The 17,590-nt window shown below is 44.1% G+C and overlaps 1 protein-coding gene across 2 annotated transcripts in view; it reads left to right on the forward strand.

Moving 5' to 3' along the window:
- CTNNA2 (catenin alpha 2) overlaps positions 1-17,590 on the forward strand; it is a 3,064,502-nt gene that overhangs the window by 2,805,915 nt on the left and 240,997 nt on the right. For both annotated transcript variants that reach the window (XM_075346593.1, XM_075346583.1), the window contains exon 16: positions 15,569-15,750. In XM_075346593.1, coding sequence (XP_075202708.1) covers positions 15,569-15,750 — 182 coding nt within the window. The remainder of the gene's footprint in view (positions 1-15,568; positions 15,751-17,590) is intronic.

Below are 17,590 nucleotides of genomic sequence, written 5' to 3' on the forward strand. Positions count from 1 at the left end.
TTACAAACAGAAGTGTTTTGTAGAAACTCTTTAGAAATTGTTCAAGAGGGCCCTTTCAGTACTTGGTGTGAGAACAGATGCAACACCCTGGGATATGCTACCCCAGTGATCTGCAGGATCCTAAGACTTTCTGGAACACCCTATGCTGACAACCCACACCTCACACACAGGTAGGGGCACATTCCCTGAGACCTGGGCGCAGCATGTAGAGGGTTAACAGTGGTCAGATGTGAAAACCAATCCCTTACCTGTTAGCCTGGGAAAAAGGTGTGGCTTGTGGGAAGCAACAGGTGTTGCTAGGCAGAGTTGGCAGGGAGGAAAAATGACAGTTGAAGGAGTGACAGTTGAAAGGAGCCAGAGAGTGAGAGGGGTGGGAGGATTGTGAGAAGAGCCCCAAAAGGCGACTAGGAGGTAGTAGCCTGAGGGTAGACAGATCCCAGGCACTACGCACGAGGGGGTACTGGACCCCAGAGTAGACGACAGCTCCAAGCGGTCTGTTGATCCAGCCGTGTGTGGTGACTTCCAGGGTACCACACCACCCATAGGCTCAGGGACACAGCCTCATATATAGGACCCGGGAGAGGGCACAGAGAAGTAGCCTACCCCACAAGGGACCGCGAGGCCTGTCACACTGGGCCTGGAAAACAAAGGAGCGGAGCGCCGCAGGTCACAAACAGCTTCAGGCAAGGGGACCATCAGCTCTGCATGTGCACGGAGGGCTTAACTGGGACTCACGTCAGCACCGGGACAAAGGAAAGTCGGTTAACCAGCCGTGCCAAATTGCACTTGCAACATCAAGTGAGTATATATCAGTTAATCTGCAAGAACTGTGTCGTGTCTATTACTGGTGAACCACAAGGCGCAGCACACCTACATGGGACTTAAGCCCCTACTGGCGGAGGGTGCAAACACACTTGTTGCTATACCATCTGTCCCTAAAACCACAGCAGCGGCGGGACATCTTATTACCGCAACCCGCCAGTGGCGTCACAAGTGACAAACAAAATAACCCTGTTACCGAGCGCCACCAGGTAACGGAACCAGGCACGGCCACCTGTGACGGTGATCCCCATTATCCACCACCCGGAACCGAGTATCCCAAGGGCCTGGGGTGTGGCAGAGCTTTACACAGACATGGGCACTGACTTGTGGTGAACTCATGGTGTCACCCATTTATTACAGTAATATCCATTTTTTTCCACTTACACGAATGTCACACGGATTACATCCATGTGATGGTTGTATTTGACCCGTGCAGATGGTAAAAACTGACTTGTCTCCATGTGAATGGACCAGACATGCAGGTGTTTCACATGGACACATGGCCTGGATTAAAACATGGAGGTGTGAAGATCCCTATTGACTTTCATTAGTATGCGTGTGTACATGTGAAAATGGACAGCACATGAACCAGAGACATGGAGGTTTGAAGTAGGCAGAAAGAGAATCTTTCAGCAGGTTTTTGCTATGAAAGCTGAGTACAGCATACTGTAAGGGTTGAAAAACAAAAAGCAACTATGCCTCTCATATCACTGTTTGAGCTATTGTTTACTTAAACTAAAGGCTCTGTTAACTTGTGGTTAACATTGCTAGGTCAAGCTGGCTCCTGCATGGGATTCAACACACCCCGTGCAGTGATTGAAACCTCACAGTCAATGCACAATCTCCATAGAGAGCCTGGTGTCGGTGGGGACAGCTCCTTGGGGGTCAGCTACATGCTTAAAACTCTTAAAAGAACAGGAGCCATTGGCACTATAAGGAGTGGGGGAAGAGATTGGCAACAAAGTAGACTATGACTGTATAAAATTAATAAATATATTCAATGAAAAAAGTAGCAATAAAAATTTGCATATTTGAGGGTGCATGCATAAAGGTAGAGGTGGAGCTGCAGGTAGTAGGCATGGTCCTCGTGGCTCCTGTCAAACAAATAAAAGGATCAGTAATGGATACTACTGCACTGAGAGATGAGAATAGGTGGATTAACAATGTATTACCTGGATGAAATGACACAGTGGATACTAGTGTCAGAATCAGGCTGTAGAGTTAGCGCTGGGTGGACTGGATAATAATTTCACTGCAACACTGTGCAAGATAAATGAATTGTTGTGTAAATATATAGAAAATAAACACAAACACTGAAAAAATCCTCTATTTGGACTGAAATACAAAAAAGCCCCCTCTTTCACCACTTTACTAACCCCCCATACAGCCCTCCAGGTCCGACGTAATCCACAGAAGGTCCCACGATGGTCCTGGCTGTGCTACATCCAAGTCTGGAGAGACCACAAACATGTCCGATCTCTCCAGGCTCCGGGACACACTGACAAGAAGAACCCTGCTGCCCGCATTGACATCACTCAGTTCATCAGCGGTCATACCCGGGTTCCCAAAGAATGACAAAAGAGATTTTCAGCTCACCTGACACCCGAAGCCATAAGATCCTAGGGATGCACGTGGTCCGCTGGTAAGTCCAAACCAGCCAGCAGGTAACGAGGGAAAGGAGAAAGTTGGACCCAGCACCAATTCCAAATTTATGTAAAAATAAAACTTCTTTATTCATACATGGTTAAAAAATTCTTATATGAAGACCATGGTGAAGAGTATGAAACATAGCACTTTACGCGTTTCGGACTTCATAAATTTAAAAACAAATAAACTAGTCCTTAATCACTTATGATTAAGGACTAGTTTATTTGTTTTTAAATTTATGAAGTCCGAAACGCGTAAAGTGCTTTGTTTCATACTCTTCACCATGGTCTTCATATAAGAATTTTTTAACCATGTATGAATAAAGAAGTTTGATTTTTACATAAATTTGGAATTGGTGCTGGGTCCAACTTTCTCCTTTCCCTCGTTCCCAAAGAATGACCTCTGGTGACCTGAAGCACTATGGCCTAAAGAACGGGACCGTGTCCCATATCCTGCCAATAGTTTAACAGTGACAGTACCTGCATGGAGGTGCGAGCTGCCCCGCACTCCCCGGACGGCATTGTCAGTGTTAAAGTGCAGGGCTTGTCCTGCTCCCCGACAGCACTTCAACACTGACAATGCCGTCCAGGAAGAGTGGCGATCACAACCTGCAATCTATTGAGATGGGTGTGTGTCGGCAGCTCCTCCTGGCAGTGCACACAGCTCAGCCAGTAGGAACTCCCGACACACCCCCCTCAAAGCAGATGGCTAGCTGTGATCACTGCTCGTCGCAGCATGTACTGACCTCGATAGCTCCTCCTGGCAGAGCTGTGTGCACTGCCAGGAGGAGCTGCCGACACACACCTGTCTCAAAGCAGATGGCAATCTGTGATCACCGCTCTCCCCGGATGGCATTGTCAGTGTTGAAGGGCTGGCGGGGAGCGGGACAGGCCCCGCACTTTAAAACTGACAATGCCATCTGGGGAGTGCGCACCTCCATGCTGGCACTGTCACTGTTAAAGTACTGGCAGGACATGGTCCTGCACTTTAGGACAGAGTACTACAGGTCACCAGAGGTCATGCTGGGGGAACCCGGGTATGACCGCTGTTGAACTGAGTGACGTCACTGCTGGCAGCCGGGTCCTTCTTGTCAGTGTTTCCCGGAGCCTGGAGAGATCAGTCATGTTGGCGGTCTCTCCAGGCTCAGATGTAGCAAAGCCAGGACCGTCATAGTACCTCGTGTGGATTACGTCGGACATGGAGGGGGGGTAATAAAGTGGTGAAAGAGGGTGCTTTTTTGTATTTTAATATAAATAAAGGATTCTTTCGGTGTTTGTATTTATTTTCTTTCACTTACAGATTAATCATGGGGGGTATCTCAGAGATGCCTGCCATGATTAATCTAGGGCCTCTTGGCAGCTTTGGGCTACCATTAACTCCTTATTACCCCGATTACCACCACACCAGGGCATTCGGAATGAGCGAGGTAATGCTCCAGGACTGTCGCATCTTATGGATGCAGCAATCCCGGGCAGCTGCTGGCTGATATTTTTAGGCTTGGGGACTCCTAAAAATGTGGGTCTCCCCAGCCTGAGAATACCAACCCTCAGCTGTGAGGCTTTACGTTGGCTGGGTATCAAGATTATGGGGAACCGCACACTTTTTTTTAATTATTTATTTATATAATTTGCTGTACGATATAGGCCTGCCCAGCGGTGGCTGTGATTGGTTGCAGTCAGACAGCTGTCACTCAGCTTGGGGTGGGTCTAACTGCAACCAATCACAGGGAGAAGCAGTGAATATGTGATGAGGCTAATGATCGGGTAGGGAAGAAGAATGAGAGGCAGCGGGAGCAGTGTGACAGCCGTGCCACGCCGTTATCGTGAGTATGAAGTGGAGAGAGAAAGAGAGTGGCATAATCCTGTGACATCCTTATTCCCATAAGCCATATGTGAGTGATAAGATAAATGCATGAACGCATATTCTCCTGGCTTTCTCAATTCATTTTCATCACTTTCCCATCCATTTCAGCCTTTTCCTCAGGCCCCCAGACCTCTCAGTTGGGTCCAGCAGAAAGTTACTCGCGTTTCCCATTGACTTGCATTGTACTCGTTGTTTGTAAGGAATACACAAACATTACAAAGTATTCGTTACGAGTATAGCAATTACAAATATTACAGTACTCGCTGATCTCTAATTACAATGCATACTCTCTAACTTGTGGAAGAGCATGCATTGACAAATTGTGATTTCTTTTTATGTCTGAAATCCTGACATAATAAATGACTGACATAAATGATACAGTACAGAACCAACGACTGGTGGAAGTCTGAAGAACTGATGCATAAAGCTTCACTTGGTCATCTACTGCAGAGGTCCCCAACTCCAGTCCTCAAGGCCCACCAACAGTGCAGGTTTTTGGGATTTCCTTAGTATTGCACAGGTGTTAATGTAATTACCTGCCCAGGTGCTGGTTCCAACAGCAGTGCAATGTTAAGGAAATCCTGAAAACATGCACTGTTGGGGGCCTTGAGGACTGGAGTTGGGGAACCCTGATCTACTGTACATCTCATAGATTTTAAATAAAGTTACAGTGAAGATTTCTTACTAACACTCCACTCCATTCCAATGGAAGATTTGCTACCCATTTTCTTGCAAAAGGTGGGGGCCTTAGTGGAGCAAACGAAAAATTGTAACCTATGCTATAGTACAGCTCTTTTAAAGGGAGAAAATATTTTCAAAATAAAGCAGCTTTATGGGGAACACCCATTGCAGTTAGAACGTTCGGCTCCAATGCATAGATTTCTGCAACACCCAGTGAGGTTAGAACAACTCCAGTGCATAGATTCAAGGAGAAAATTCACTGAAGTTCTGTTCCAATGTATAGCTTCATAAGCAACAACTAATGAAGTTAGAACTTGCAGCTCCAGTGCATAGCTTCATGGAAAACATCTACAGAGGTCAGAACTTGCAGCTCCAATACATAGCTTTAAGGTAAACACTGACTGAGGTCAGAACTTGCAGCTCCAATACATAGCTGCACAGGAAACACCCACTGAGGTTAGAACTTGCAGCTCCAGTGCATAGCTTCATAGCTTCATGGAAAACATCCACAGAGGTTAGAACTTGCAGCTGCAGTGCATAAATTCACAGGGAACACTTACTGAGGTTAGAATATTCAGCTCCAGTGCATAGCTTCAGAGCGAACACCCACTAAGGCTAGAATTTGAAGCTCCAGTGCATAGCTTCACAGGGAATACCCAGTGAGGTTAGAATGTTCAGCTTCAGTGTATAGCTCCACAGCGGACATCCACTGAGGTTAGAACTTGCATCTTCAATGCATAGCTTCATGGAAAACACCCACTGAGGTTAGAACTTGCCGCTCCAGTGCATATCTTCATGGAAAACATCCACTGAGGTTAGAACTTGAGCTCCAGTGCATAGCTTCAGAGTGAACACCCACTAAGGTTAGAAATTGAAGCTCCAGTGCATAGCTGCACAGGGAACACCTAGTGAGGTTAGATCTTTCAGCTCCAGTGCATAGCTTCATGGGGAACACCAACTGAGGTTAGATGTTTCAGCTCCAGTGCATAGCTTCATGGGGAACACCAACTGAGGTTAGAAGTTTCAGCTCCAGTGCATAGCTTCATGGGGAACACCCAATGAAGTTAGAACTTGCAGCTCCAGTGCATAGCTTCATGGAAAACACCCACTGAGGTTAGAACTTGCCGCACCAGTGCATATCTTCATGGAAAACATCCACTGAGGTTAGAACTTGAGCTCCAGTGCATAGCTTCAGAGTGAACACCCACTGAGGTTAGAATTTGAAGCTCCAGTGCATAGCTGCACAGGGAACACCTAGTGAGGTTAGATCTTTCAGCTCCAGTGCATAGCTTCATGGGGAACACCAACTGAGGTTAGAAGTTTCAGCTCCAGTGCATAGCTTCATGGGGAACACCAACTGAGGTTAGAAGTTTCAGCTCCAGTGCATAGCTTCATGGGGAACACCAACTGAGGTTAGACGTTTCAGCTCCAGTGCATAGCTTCATGGGGAACACCCAATGAAGTTAGAACTTGCAGCTCCAATACAGATGTACAGCCGAAACAAAAATCAGCTAACAATTTAGTACAATAAGAAAATGTTATTTTCGTTGACAATAATGTGTCAAGTAGTGAGTACTGCTACAGTAGCCAATGTTACTAATAGTGCAGGCATCTTCAATCAAACACAGCACTAAATATTAAAATGAAAACCATTTAGTTAAAAACAAGAAAAAAAAATATCCAATATTGCAATCCACAAGCCTTTGCAATATCATATCGTCAATACATTATAAAATTATACACCCCATGATCTTTATTCAAGACATCTGATGATAAAGACTCAAAAACTGCCTCAAATATTGAAGAGGCTTAATGATCATTCCATTTTTTGCATAGGCAGAAATATTGAAATTAGCATACACTTATTCTTTTGAATCGTAGCTAATTAATTTTCACTGATTCTGCTTTTCCTCCATCAAAATAGTTTAGGTGGCATGAGTTGTGATATATAATTCCTCTAGAACTACTTCAGTCTGTTTCAATTGGAAACCACTGGGCTTCTTTGATAAGCCCTAATTAAAATGCATGCATTGAATTTTAATTTGATTAACTTGCAGATTTTTTTTTTCTTTCATTTTCCGATCTCCTGTTTAAAGATAACCTTTTTTAATTCCAGTTTTCAAAAAGGTCAATTATGATTTTTTTTTTTTTTTTTTCAAAAGCCGAGAGCGTTTTAAGAATATGTAGAAAATAAACGTTGGCTGATTGGAAGTGACATAAACAGGAAAAAATGTAATGACATTTAAATATAGGTCACGCTCCATTACATGCATGGTGCACTGTGGAGCAGACTGCAAGGGGATAAAAAGGTCTTTCTTCGTTCAAATCATTGTTGAATGTTGCCATCTGGATTTCAGAGCCATGTATTTGTATAGGATTTCATGCACATCTAACATGTTTAGGGTGTATAAAAGCATTAGGCAATTTGACACGCCTAGAAGTCTTACTAGGGAGACAGCAACCATAGTTCCTTTTTGTCTGGCCTTTATTTAAAGGCTTCAGTCATGTATATAACCAACAGTTCTGGTAGCAGTAATTATTACAGTATTTCCCATGGTGGCAAGTCCCAAAAAAAAAAATTATATATATATATATATATATATATATATATATATAGATATAGATATATAGATATATATATTTATATATATTGTGGTGTGATCACTGGTGATGTGCACGAGGGGAGATATGTGGTGTCACTGCGGCTTTTGCAATCAGTGATGTGAACCCGGATGTAGTACTCCAGCACATTAGGTGCTGAGAGGGTTGATTTGTATTACCTGGGCCGGGTTTGTTGTGGAAAGCTAAAGAGATGGGTGGGATGGCTGTTCACCATATCTCCACCTCGGGGTGTGGTCCCAGAGGTAAAAGCCAGGCCTTTGGACACACTCGTGGTCTTCTGTTTTGCTTTCTATTTTCCTGTGCTGGAGGAAGTAGTGCTCTCCTCATGTCAATGGATTGTGACTGCTGATAATAAACCAGGTGAAAATCGACACGTGAGGTCTTCCTGCATCCATCCCCTACTGTTGAGAGAGTGGCTCTACCATAAGTGGTGCAGACTGCGGGCAGGCAGCCCAGGGCCGCTACAGAAGAGCTTGATGTCCTGGGTGAAGGCAGCCATGAGCCAGGGAACACGGTCAGACACCATGGAGGAACTGATTAAGCACCTGGTGCTGGCCCAACAACAACAGCAGCTGGCCCAGCAGGAGACGAACAAGCTGTTGATACAGCAGCAGCAATTGGCTCAGCAGCAGCTGCAGCAACTGCGGCAGCAACAGCAGCGGCAGATGGACGTCCTGGCAGAGATAATCCGTTGCAGAGCGACCAGTCCAGGTGATGATGCTAACGTCCGGAAGGAAGTAAGGCAAGCTATCCAAAAGATGACTCCGGGGGATGATGTTGAGGCCTTCTTGACTGTGTTTGAGAGAGTTGCTGAACGGGAAAAACTCCCGCCGGAGCAGTGGGTGGAGGTATTGGCGCCATATTTAAGTGGAGAGCCACAAAAGGCCTATTATGATCTTGCTTTACAGGACGCTAAGGAGTATGACAAACTAAAGGCTGAAATTGTGGCACGCCTGGGTGTTAAGGCACAATGGGTCCACCAGTGGGCATATCATGGCGACAATCCCCCTCGCTCGCAAATGTTTGATTTATTGCATCTGATACAAAAATGGTTGCAGCCAGAGTCTTCCACCCCAGCGCAGATGGTGGAGCGGGTCGTAATGGACAGGTTTATTCACTCCCTTCCGAAACCAGTGCAGACTTGGGTTGCCCAGGGAAATTCCTTGAATGCCGATGACCTGGTTGGACTGTTGGAGAGGTACAAGGTGGTAGACAGTTCCCGGGGGAAGTCACGGGATTTACCATTTCCCTATTGGGGGTTTCTTCAAGGAGCGACACCCAAAAGAAGGGTACAAGAGCGACAGGAGGGGGTAATCCAAGGTTCCAAGTGGCAAATGGAGGCATGCAAAAACCCCCAGTCAGTAATATTATCTGTTGGAGGTGCCGGAGACCGGGTCACATTGCTGCCCGTTGTCCCTTGACCACTGAGCCGATTGACTGCAGCATGGGTCGACGCTCTTCCTAATATGCATACCCAGCCTGCAGTGTGGACAGTCAACCCAGTGAGGGGCCACAGGCATGTCTTGTAGAAATAAATGGTACCAGAATAGTGGGACTGTTAGACTCCGGGAGTTTGGTGACCCTCGTGAGGGACACACTTCCACACCAGCTGATTCCTGGGAAGAGGGTGGGCGTCCGCTGTATTCATGGGGATGCCAAGCACTACCATGTGGCCGCTGTGACTATAAAAACAACTTGTGGGTCGGAGTCTCATGAGGTTGGAGTGGTAAAAGATCTTTTGCACCCAGTAATAATAGGGCGAGACTTTGCTTTGTTCTGGGAGTTGTGGAGTAAAGGGGTGTAACCCTGTGTCTCAGATAAAGGACAGTTAGCCCTCAATAATAAGACCTCATTTTAGTTGGAGGTGGATGAATTCCCCCTATGTGTGTTGGTGGGCGATGAGGACAAGGCCGAGTCCCAGGAGGTTGACATGCCGGAGTTGGCCGTTTCCGAAGGGAACTTTGGGACTGTGCAAATGAGGGACCTGACACTAAAGGGGGCATTTGAAAATGTAACTGTCATAAATAGGGTTGCTCAAGAGCCGGGGGCTGACACCAGATACCCCCACTTTGCAGTAAATTGTTACTCAGTTGAGAGGTGAGATAATTGAGCAACTATTGGTACCAGGGCCTATAGACGCCGGGTGTTAGACATGTCCCATTCTCATGTCCTGGGTGGTCACCTGGGGGTAGATAAAACACAGGAGCGGATTCTTCAGAGGTTCTACTGGCCGGGGTGTCATCGAGAGATTCTTAATTATTGTAGATCCTGTCCCACCTGCCAGCTAACTGCACCAGTTTCACACTTTCGAAGTCCCCTTGTGCCATTACCTATAATAGAGGTCCCGTTTGACTGTATTACCATGGATCTCGTGGGCCCCGTGGTAAAATCCACTAGAGGGCACCTGTATATCTTAGTGGCTCTGGACTATGTTACTCGATACCCTGAGACGGTGCTATTGAGAAATAGTTCCTCTAAGAATATAGCCAGGGAGTGTGTCCATATCTTCTCTCGGACCGGAATGCCAAAGGAGATCCTGACAGACCAAGGGACCCCCTTTATGTCAAAAGTCATAAGGGAACTGTGTAAGGTACTATCACCCGCAGACAGACACCCTTGTGGAGAGATTCAATAAGACCTTAAAGTCCATGCTTAAGAAGGTCGTGGAGAAGGATGGCTGAGATTGGGATTGCCTGCTTCCATACTTGCTCTTTTCTATCAGGGAAGTTCCACAAGCCTCTACCGGGTTCTCTCCCTTTGAACTTTTATATGGTCGACATCCCCAAGGGTTGCTTGACATAGATAAAGAAACCTGGGAAGCAGAGGTTCCCCATTGGAGTGTCATTGATCATGTGGCCCAGATGCAAGAGAGGATGGCTGAGGTGATACCCATCGTGAAAGAGAGTCTTCTCCGGGCTCAAGAGGCACAGGTGAGAGTATATATCGCTCTGCCAGGGTAAGACAGTTCAGCCCTGGCGTTCTTGTGTTGTTGTTGATCCCTACTGTGGAAAGTAAATTTCTGGCCAAGTGGCAGGGACCCTATGAAGTGGTCGAGAAACTGGGAGAGGTGAATTATAAGATCCACCAACCGGGTAGAAGGAAGCCCCATCAGGTGTACCATATTAATCTTATTAAGCCATGGCGAGATAGGGAAGCGGTGGAAGCTCCATGTCTAGCTGCCAAGATGGACGCTGATATCGAGGACATCACAATGGCAGAGACACTGTCAAGGGCCCAAAAGCAGCAGTGTCGGGAGTTGCTTTATCAAAATCGAGATCTCTTTTCAGAATTGCCGGGGTGTACACAGGTTGTGGAACATGAAGTTCTGACGGAACCACACGTGAGAATACATCTGAAGCCGTACCGGATCCCCGAAGCCCACCGAGAAGTGATCTCAAAAGAGGTGAAGAGGATGCTGAGCCTCAGCGTGATTGAGGAATTCAGAAGTGGCTGGTCTAGTCCTATCGTCCTTGTGCCAAAGCCAGATGGAGAATGTCGATTTTGCAATGACTACCGCAAGTTAAATGAAGTCTCAAAATTTGATGCTTATGCGATGCCTCGTGTCGATGAGCTCATTGAAAGGCTTGGGCCAGCCAGGTATATTACCACCCTTGACATGACAAAAGGGTACTGGCAAATATCCCTGTCTCAAGCGACCAAGGAGAAGACGCTTTCTCTACACCTGACGGATGTTTCCAGTACACCAGAATGTCGTTTGGGTTGCAGGGAGCCCCAGCCACCTTCCAGAGGGCCATGGACCGGATCCTAGCTTTTCATCAGAAGTACGCCGCTGCTTATCTTTATAATATTGTAATCTTCACCCCGGATTGGGGGAGTCATCTACAGTGGGTCCAGGAGGTGCTGGATGCATTGAGGAAGGCAGGGTTTACCATAAACCCGAAGAAGTGCGCCATAGGGAAGGAGGAGGACAGGTACCTTGGCTATGTTGTCGGTAGGGGCCTAATCAAGCCACAAGTGAATAAAGTGGAGACGATCCAGAATTGGCCACGACCACTCTTTAAAAAGCAGGTTAGGGCATTTCTGGGAATCGTCGGATACTACCGCCGGTTTGTACCGAAGTTTGCTATGAGGGCCGCTCCGCTGACTGATTTCCTCAGGGCTGTGAAGCCATCGGTGGCCAAGTGGACCTCTGAGGCGGAGGTGGCGTTCCAGGACTTGACGTCTGCTCTATGTCAGCAGCCAGTCCTGGTGGCACCTGACTTTACAAAGGAGTTTGTGCTTCAGACTGATGCTTCGGAGGTCAGGTTGGGGGCTGTGCTGTCGCAGGAAATAAATGGTGAGGAACATCCAGTGCTTTACTTGAGTAAGAAACTCTCCTACAATATTACAAAAAGAAAAGATATCAGAATGAGCAGATACTTGGCAAATGACATTTAATGTTGCTAAATGTAAAGTAATGCACCTAGGATGGAGTAATACTATAACTGTGTATACATTAAATGGAAGTAAACTCGGGACTACAGATCAGGAGAAGGACTTGGGTATTCTCATTACAATTAAGCTGAGCAGCAGAACTCAATGTCAGGCAGCAGCTGCTAAAGCAAACAAGATTCTAGGGTGTATAAAAAGGGAGATTAGATCCCGTGATCACAACGTATTGTTACCCCTCTATAAATCACTTGTAAGGCCACATGTAGAACATGGGATCCCGTTTTGGGCTCCACATTTTAAAACAAACATTCAAAAGTTAGAATCAGTTCAACGTAGGCAACAAGATTGTTGCAAAAAATGGAGGCCACCCGTATAATGAGAGGTTGGAAAAAGACGTCTCAGAGGAGATCTCATTTATATGTATAAATACATGTGTGGTCAATATAAAGGACTGGCTCATGACTTATTCCTCCCAAAGCAATAGTAAGGACCAGTGGGCACTCACTGCGAGTGGAAGAAAAGGGTTCCGGCAGCTAAGTAGGAAAGAGTTCTTTACAGTTAGAGCAGTCAGACTGTGGAATACCCTACCACAAGAGGTAGTAATGGCTGACACTATAACAGCTTTTATATCAGGGCTGTATGAATTCCTCAGTACACAACATTGTCAGTTATAATTGATTAAATGACAAAATGTAGAATTGATGGAGTAAGGTTGAGCTAAATGGCCCTAGGGCTTTTTTCAACCTATGTAACTATGTACTGTCATTTTTTTAAGCTATTGGTCCTAACAGTAATCAAGTAAAATGACAGCAAGTAGGCCAGTAGGCCATTGATTGAATCAAGCAAAACCTAGTGGAAAAATTTGTTTTTGGTGGAATCGAAATTTTGGGGTTAATTTATTTTAACTTGAATCAATTTGCTTATCTCTCCTTCTTAAATTGTGACCATTGTCTCTAATGCCGGCGTCACACGGTGATGTTTGACATATCGTACCGTGTGACACCTCCGAGCGACTGTGAACGAGCAAAAATACTCACCTTATCGTTGTACGTTGACACGTCGTTTATTTTCAAAATGTCGGTCATCCTTCTGTGCTAGGTTGTTCGTCATTCCTGTGGCAGCACATGTCGCTCCGTGTGAAACCCCAGGAACAACGAACACAACTTACCTGCGTCCCGCCAGCAATGCGGAAGGAAGGAGGTGGGCGGGATGTTACGTCCCGCTCATCCACTTCTATTGGCCAGCTGCCGTGTGACATCGCTGTGACGCCGAACGTCCCTCCCCCTTCAGGAAGTGGATGTTCGCCGCCCACAGCGACATCGTCCGGGAGGTAAGTGCGTGTGACGGGGGGTTAACGACTTTGTGCGCCATGGGCAGCTAATTGCCAGTGACGCACAAACGACGGAGACGGATACGATCGCTCATGCGATCGCACGATAGATCGTTCCGTGTGACGCTGGCATAAAAGTCACTCAACCTTTAGTGGCACATAATTAATAAAGGGGACCCACTTGATGAGATGACCTTTTGCTCTCCATGGGGCAAGCCCAACCTTGTGCATTAATGTTTGATTGAGTTTCATGGACTTGCTCTTAACGAGGTTTGATGAGGCCTTCCAGACTATTCCCGTTACAGCACCCAGTTAGCACCTTTCCAGTTCCTAGTTGACACATGAAACTGCTTCTTTTTCCAGGATTTCCTTCAATTTCTGTATTATGACAGAACCGCATTACACTGTGAATTAGTGCTGTTATGTGAATACTATTTGCCCACACAGTAGCTGTGATAGACATCAGTACACTAAGACAACTCTACTTCCGATGGTTCAATAGAAAGTCTTGCTTTATTAAAATCCTATTTGTTAAATTGTTTTCTATAATGAAGAATAATGTCATCTAAGTGAAATGATTATGTTTTGATTGCTCGGGAATAGTCTGACATTATTATGAGGCTCTACCCTGGAACGTGTGCGCTCTCAGATGCTTTCTTTCTTTATTCTTTTTCCCTCTCTCTTGGTTTCTCTTCTCTTTCGTCATTTTTTAATTTTCTTTTCCCTTATTTCCCTCCCATTTTTTTCTACGTAAATAATATATACAAATTGTGGATTTTCTTTGACCTTAATATATGCATTTTTGGCTAAAAATATATTTTTCAAATTGAGTTTCTAAAAGATATTTGTGATAAAGTTCAACATTGATTGAGAAAATCACTAGAAGAGAGATAAGGGTTATAGACTCTGTTCTCAGAACAAGCTCTCTGACAAATTCACTATTAACTCATTTTGTACTCCGCTATGTACAGAGACACATAGAGACTGTGGAAGTCAATCAGTCCGACAATTTGAATAAATTGAATAATAATAATAATAATAATAATACCTTGAAGAAATTAAAAAAAAAAATATTATAGGCAAAAGTACATACATTTAAGCAATAAAAATGCCCCAAAAAAGTGTACATATCCTTTAAAATTCCACTAATACCCCTTAAAGTACAGTTTTTTCAGCTTTAATAATAAAGGTACAGTATGTTTAAAACAGGATGAAAATGAATGCATATTCACCTAATTTGCATAATCCTGTCACCATTGACTTGACACAAAAAGGATCAATATGATGTCACTAGGTGACAGAGAGGGAATGACTGGTAGGCAGTCTCTATGCTAGCCTTTAGACTAAGTGTACCCTAGGCTTTTCCTCAACCCAGATGTATGCTTAAAGGTAGCGAGGTCTGGGCCCCCAACATCTCCCTCTCCCCTGTTCTTGTCAATGATGGTAAGACCCCCCTCTACAACTCACCACCTGGGGGGAATGGCAAGAACAGAAGTAAACAACCGCACCAACAAATAAAGACTGACACTGGTAGCAACAAACACTCACGCACACCTAAGACCAACACCATGGAACTAAAAGATGTGTACAGGGAGGGGGAACTAAGGAAAGGAGAAAGTAACAAAACAGGCTACTATCACACACCGAAACAGTAGACAGCAGCAGCGACAGACACGTCCTTTCAGCTCCAGGCCTACCACCAGACTGATCTGAATAACCAGCACCATCTGCTGGAACAGAGGGTTTTTATCCAGACCAGAAATGGTACTCAGAAAAAACACATGGGCAGGGTTAGTGAGCTTGCAGCTAGCAAGGAGAACTTACATTAACCCTCCAAATCAGACAAGAAAAAAACACTTTATGTGTTTACGAGAGTCCAGTTGGTCACTTATCTCAGGAAGAGAAGACACCAACATTTGATTTCTGTGTCCTGTTGCAGAATGTTGCATAAATATCCCTCGGCAGAGTATTGCAAAATTATTTATTTTTAACACTGGACAAGTAGGTCGACCCATTTGGAGATCTGTGCCGTGACATGGTTAATTAGGGAAGGACAAATATGTCTGTCTGGTATCTGAACATTTTTAGTTGCCATCATATCACATTTAATGAACTTCAATGCTCTTAATTCCCGGTTATTATTTTTCATCACATGATTGTACTTATACTATCAGAAGTATTTTTTACCCCTTCTATTATTGGATTTTATAGGCAATCATGGCCCAACTACCACAAGAAGAGAAGGCCAAAATTGCAGAGCAGGTAGAGATCTTCCACCAAGAGAAAAGCAAACTCGATGCTGAAGTTGCAAAATGGGACGACAGTGGCAATGACATTATTGTGTTGGCCAAACAAATGTGCATGATCATGATGGAGATGACAGATTTCACCAGGTAAGACGAAATAATCAAGTTGCCCACAATGTAACTATATAACAAGAAAATGCTAAAATGTGTGTAGAGAAGAGATGTTGTTTATTCTACAATTCTCACAGTGAAGAGATACCGTATTTCTCAAATTATAAGACGCACTTTTCCTCCCAAAAATTTGCACCCACCTCCCCTGTCTCCTGTGACTCCTCCACCACTGCTACTGCCCCCTCCGTTAAGACACCACCGGATTACAAGACAGACCCCATTTTTTCCACCTTTTTTTTACTCTGAATTTGGGGTGCGCCTTATAATCCGATGCATCTTATAAAACAAAAAATACGGTATATGAAAAAACAAACGTTGGCGAAACCTAGTTTTGGTTATTTGAGGCACTATCAGGAAGGGGAAAGAGATCATCTTGTTGTTTAAGGAGTTGTCCAGGACCTTTACATTGATGGCCGATCCATAGGATAGCTCGGCAATACCTGGCTTCCCATTGCCCAACAACTCCAGTTCAAAACATTAACCATGACATACAAGCCATCCACAACCTGTCTCCTCCTTACATCTGTGACCTAGTCTCCCGGTACCTACCTGCACGCAACCTCAGATCCTCACAAGATCTCCTTCTCTACTCCTCTCTTATCTCCTCTTCCCTCAATCACATACAAGATTTCTCCCGTGCCTCTCCCATAATCAGGATCGCACTACCTCAGCATATCATACTCTCCCTTACCGTGGAAAGCTTCAAGAGGAACCTGAAGACCCACCTCTTCCAACAAGCCTACAACCTACAATAGCCCTCAGTCCAGTACACCACTGCGCAACCAGCTCTGTCCTCATCTATTGTACCCTCACCCATTCCCTGTAGACTGTGAGCCCTCGCGGGCAGGGTCCTCTCTCCTTCTATACCAGTCTGTTTTGTACTGTTATGTTATGTAAAGCGCTATGGAATTAATAGCGCTATATAAATGAATAAATTATTATTATTATTATTATTATTATTATTATTATTAATGATTTTTGTACATATTCCCTTTTTTCCTTGCATTATATGTATTATTATTATTATTTAATATTATAGCGCCATTTATTCCATGGCGCTAAACCAATAAATAATAATAATAATCTGATTTGCAAGGGGTACGAAACCATTCACCTCCACCGATCATCAGTTCCCAGTGTCTGTATTGTATACTTTTTGTCTGAATTATGTAATTGATATATGTATTTATTACGTGTATTTGATGTGCTATTATGTATTTAATATGTATTTAATGTCTGCATTGTGCTTTTGTTGTCTGTATTGTGCATTTGATGTATATATTGTGAATATAATGTCTGTATTGTATATACAGTATGTTGTGGATTTTGTGTATTTCATTGTATTGTATGTTTGTTGCGCTTATTGTATATTTGATGTATGTATTGCTTTTTGTTGCCAGTAATGTGTAATTGATGTCTGTATTGTGTATTTGAGGTCTATATTGTGCATATTTCTATATTGTGTATTTGTGTGTTGTGTAATTGATGTATGTACTGTGTTTTTTATGTCTGTATTGTGTATTTGATGTATATATTTTGTATTTGATGTTTGCATTGTATATTTGTTGTGAATATTGTGTATTTGATGTCCGTATGGTGTTTTTTGTGTGTATTGTATATTTGACATATGCATTTTTTTTTGTTGTCTGTATTGTTTATTTAATGTCTGTATTGTGTATATTTCTGTTTTCTGTATTTGTATGTATTGTGTTTTTTATGTTTGTATTGTGTTTTTTATGTTTGTATTCTGTATTTGTGTGGATCAGTGATGTTGAAAGCCATATAATTGGCAATATATTTTGCCATGAGGGACAGC

Source organism: Anomaloglossus baeobatrachus, chromosome 1 (genome assembly GCF_048569485.1).
Source record: "Anomaloglossus baeobatrachus isolate aAnoBae1 chromosome 1, aAnoBae1.hap1, whole genome shotgun sequence".
In the NCBI taxonomy this organism is placed as follows: domain Eukaryota; kingdom Metazoa; phylum Chordata; class Amphibia; order Anura; family Aromobatidae; genus Anomaloglossus; species Anomaloglossus baeobatrachus.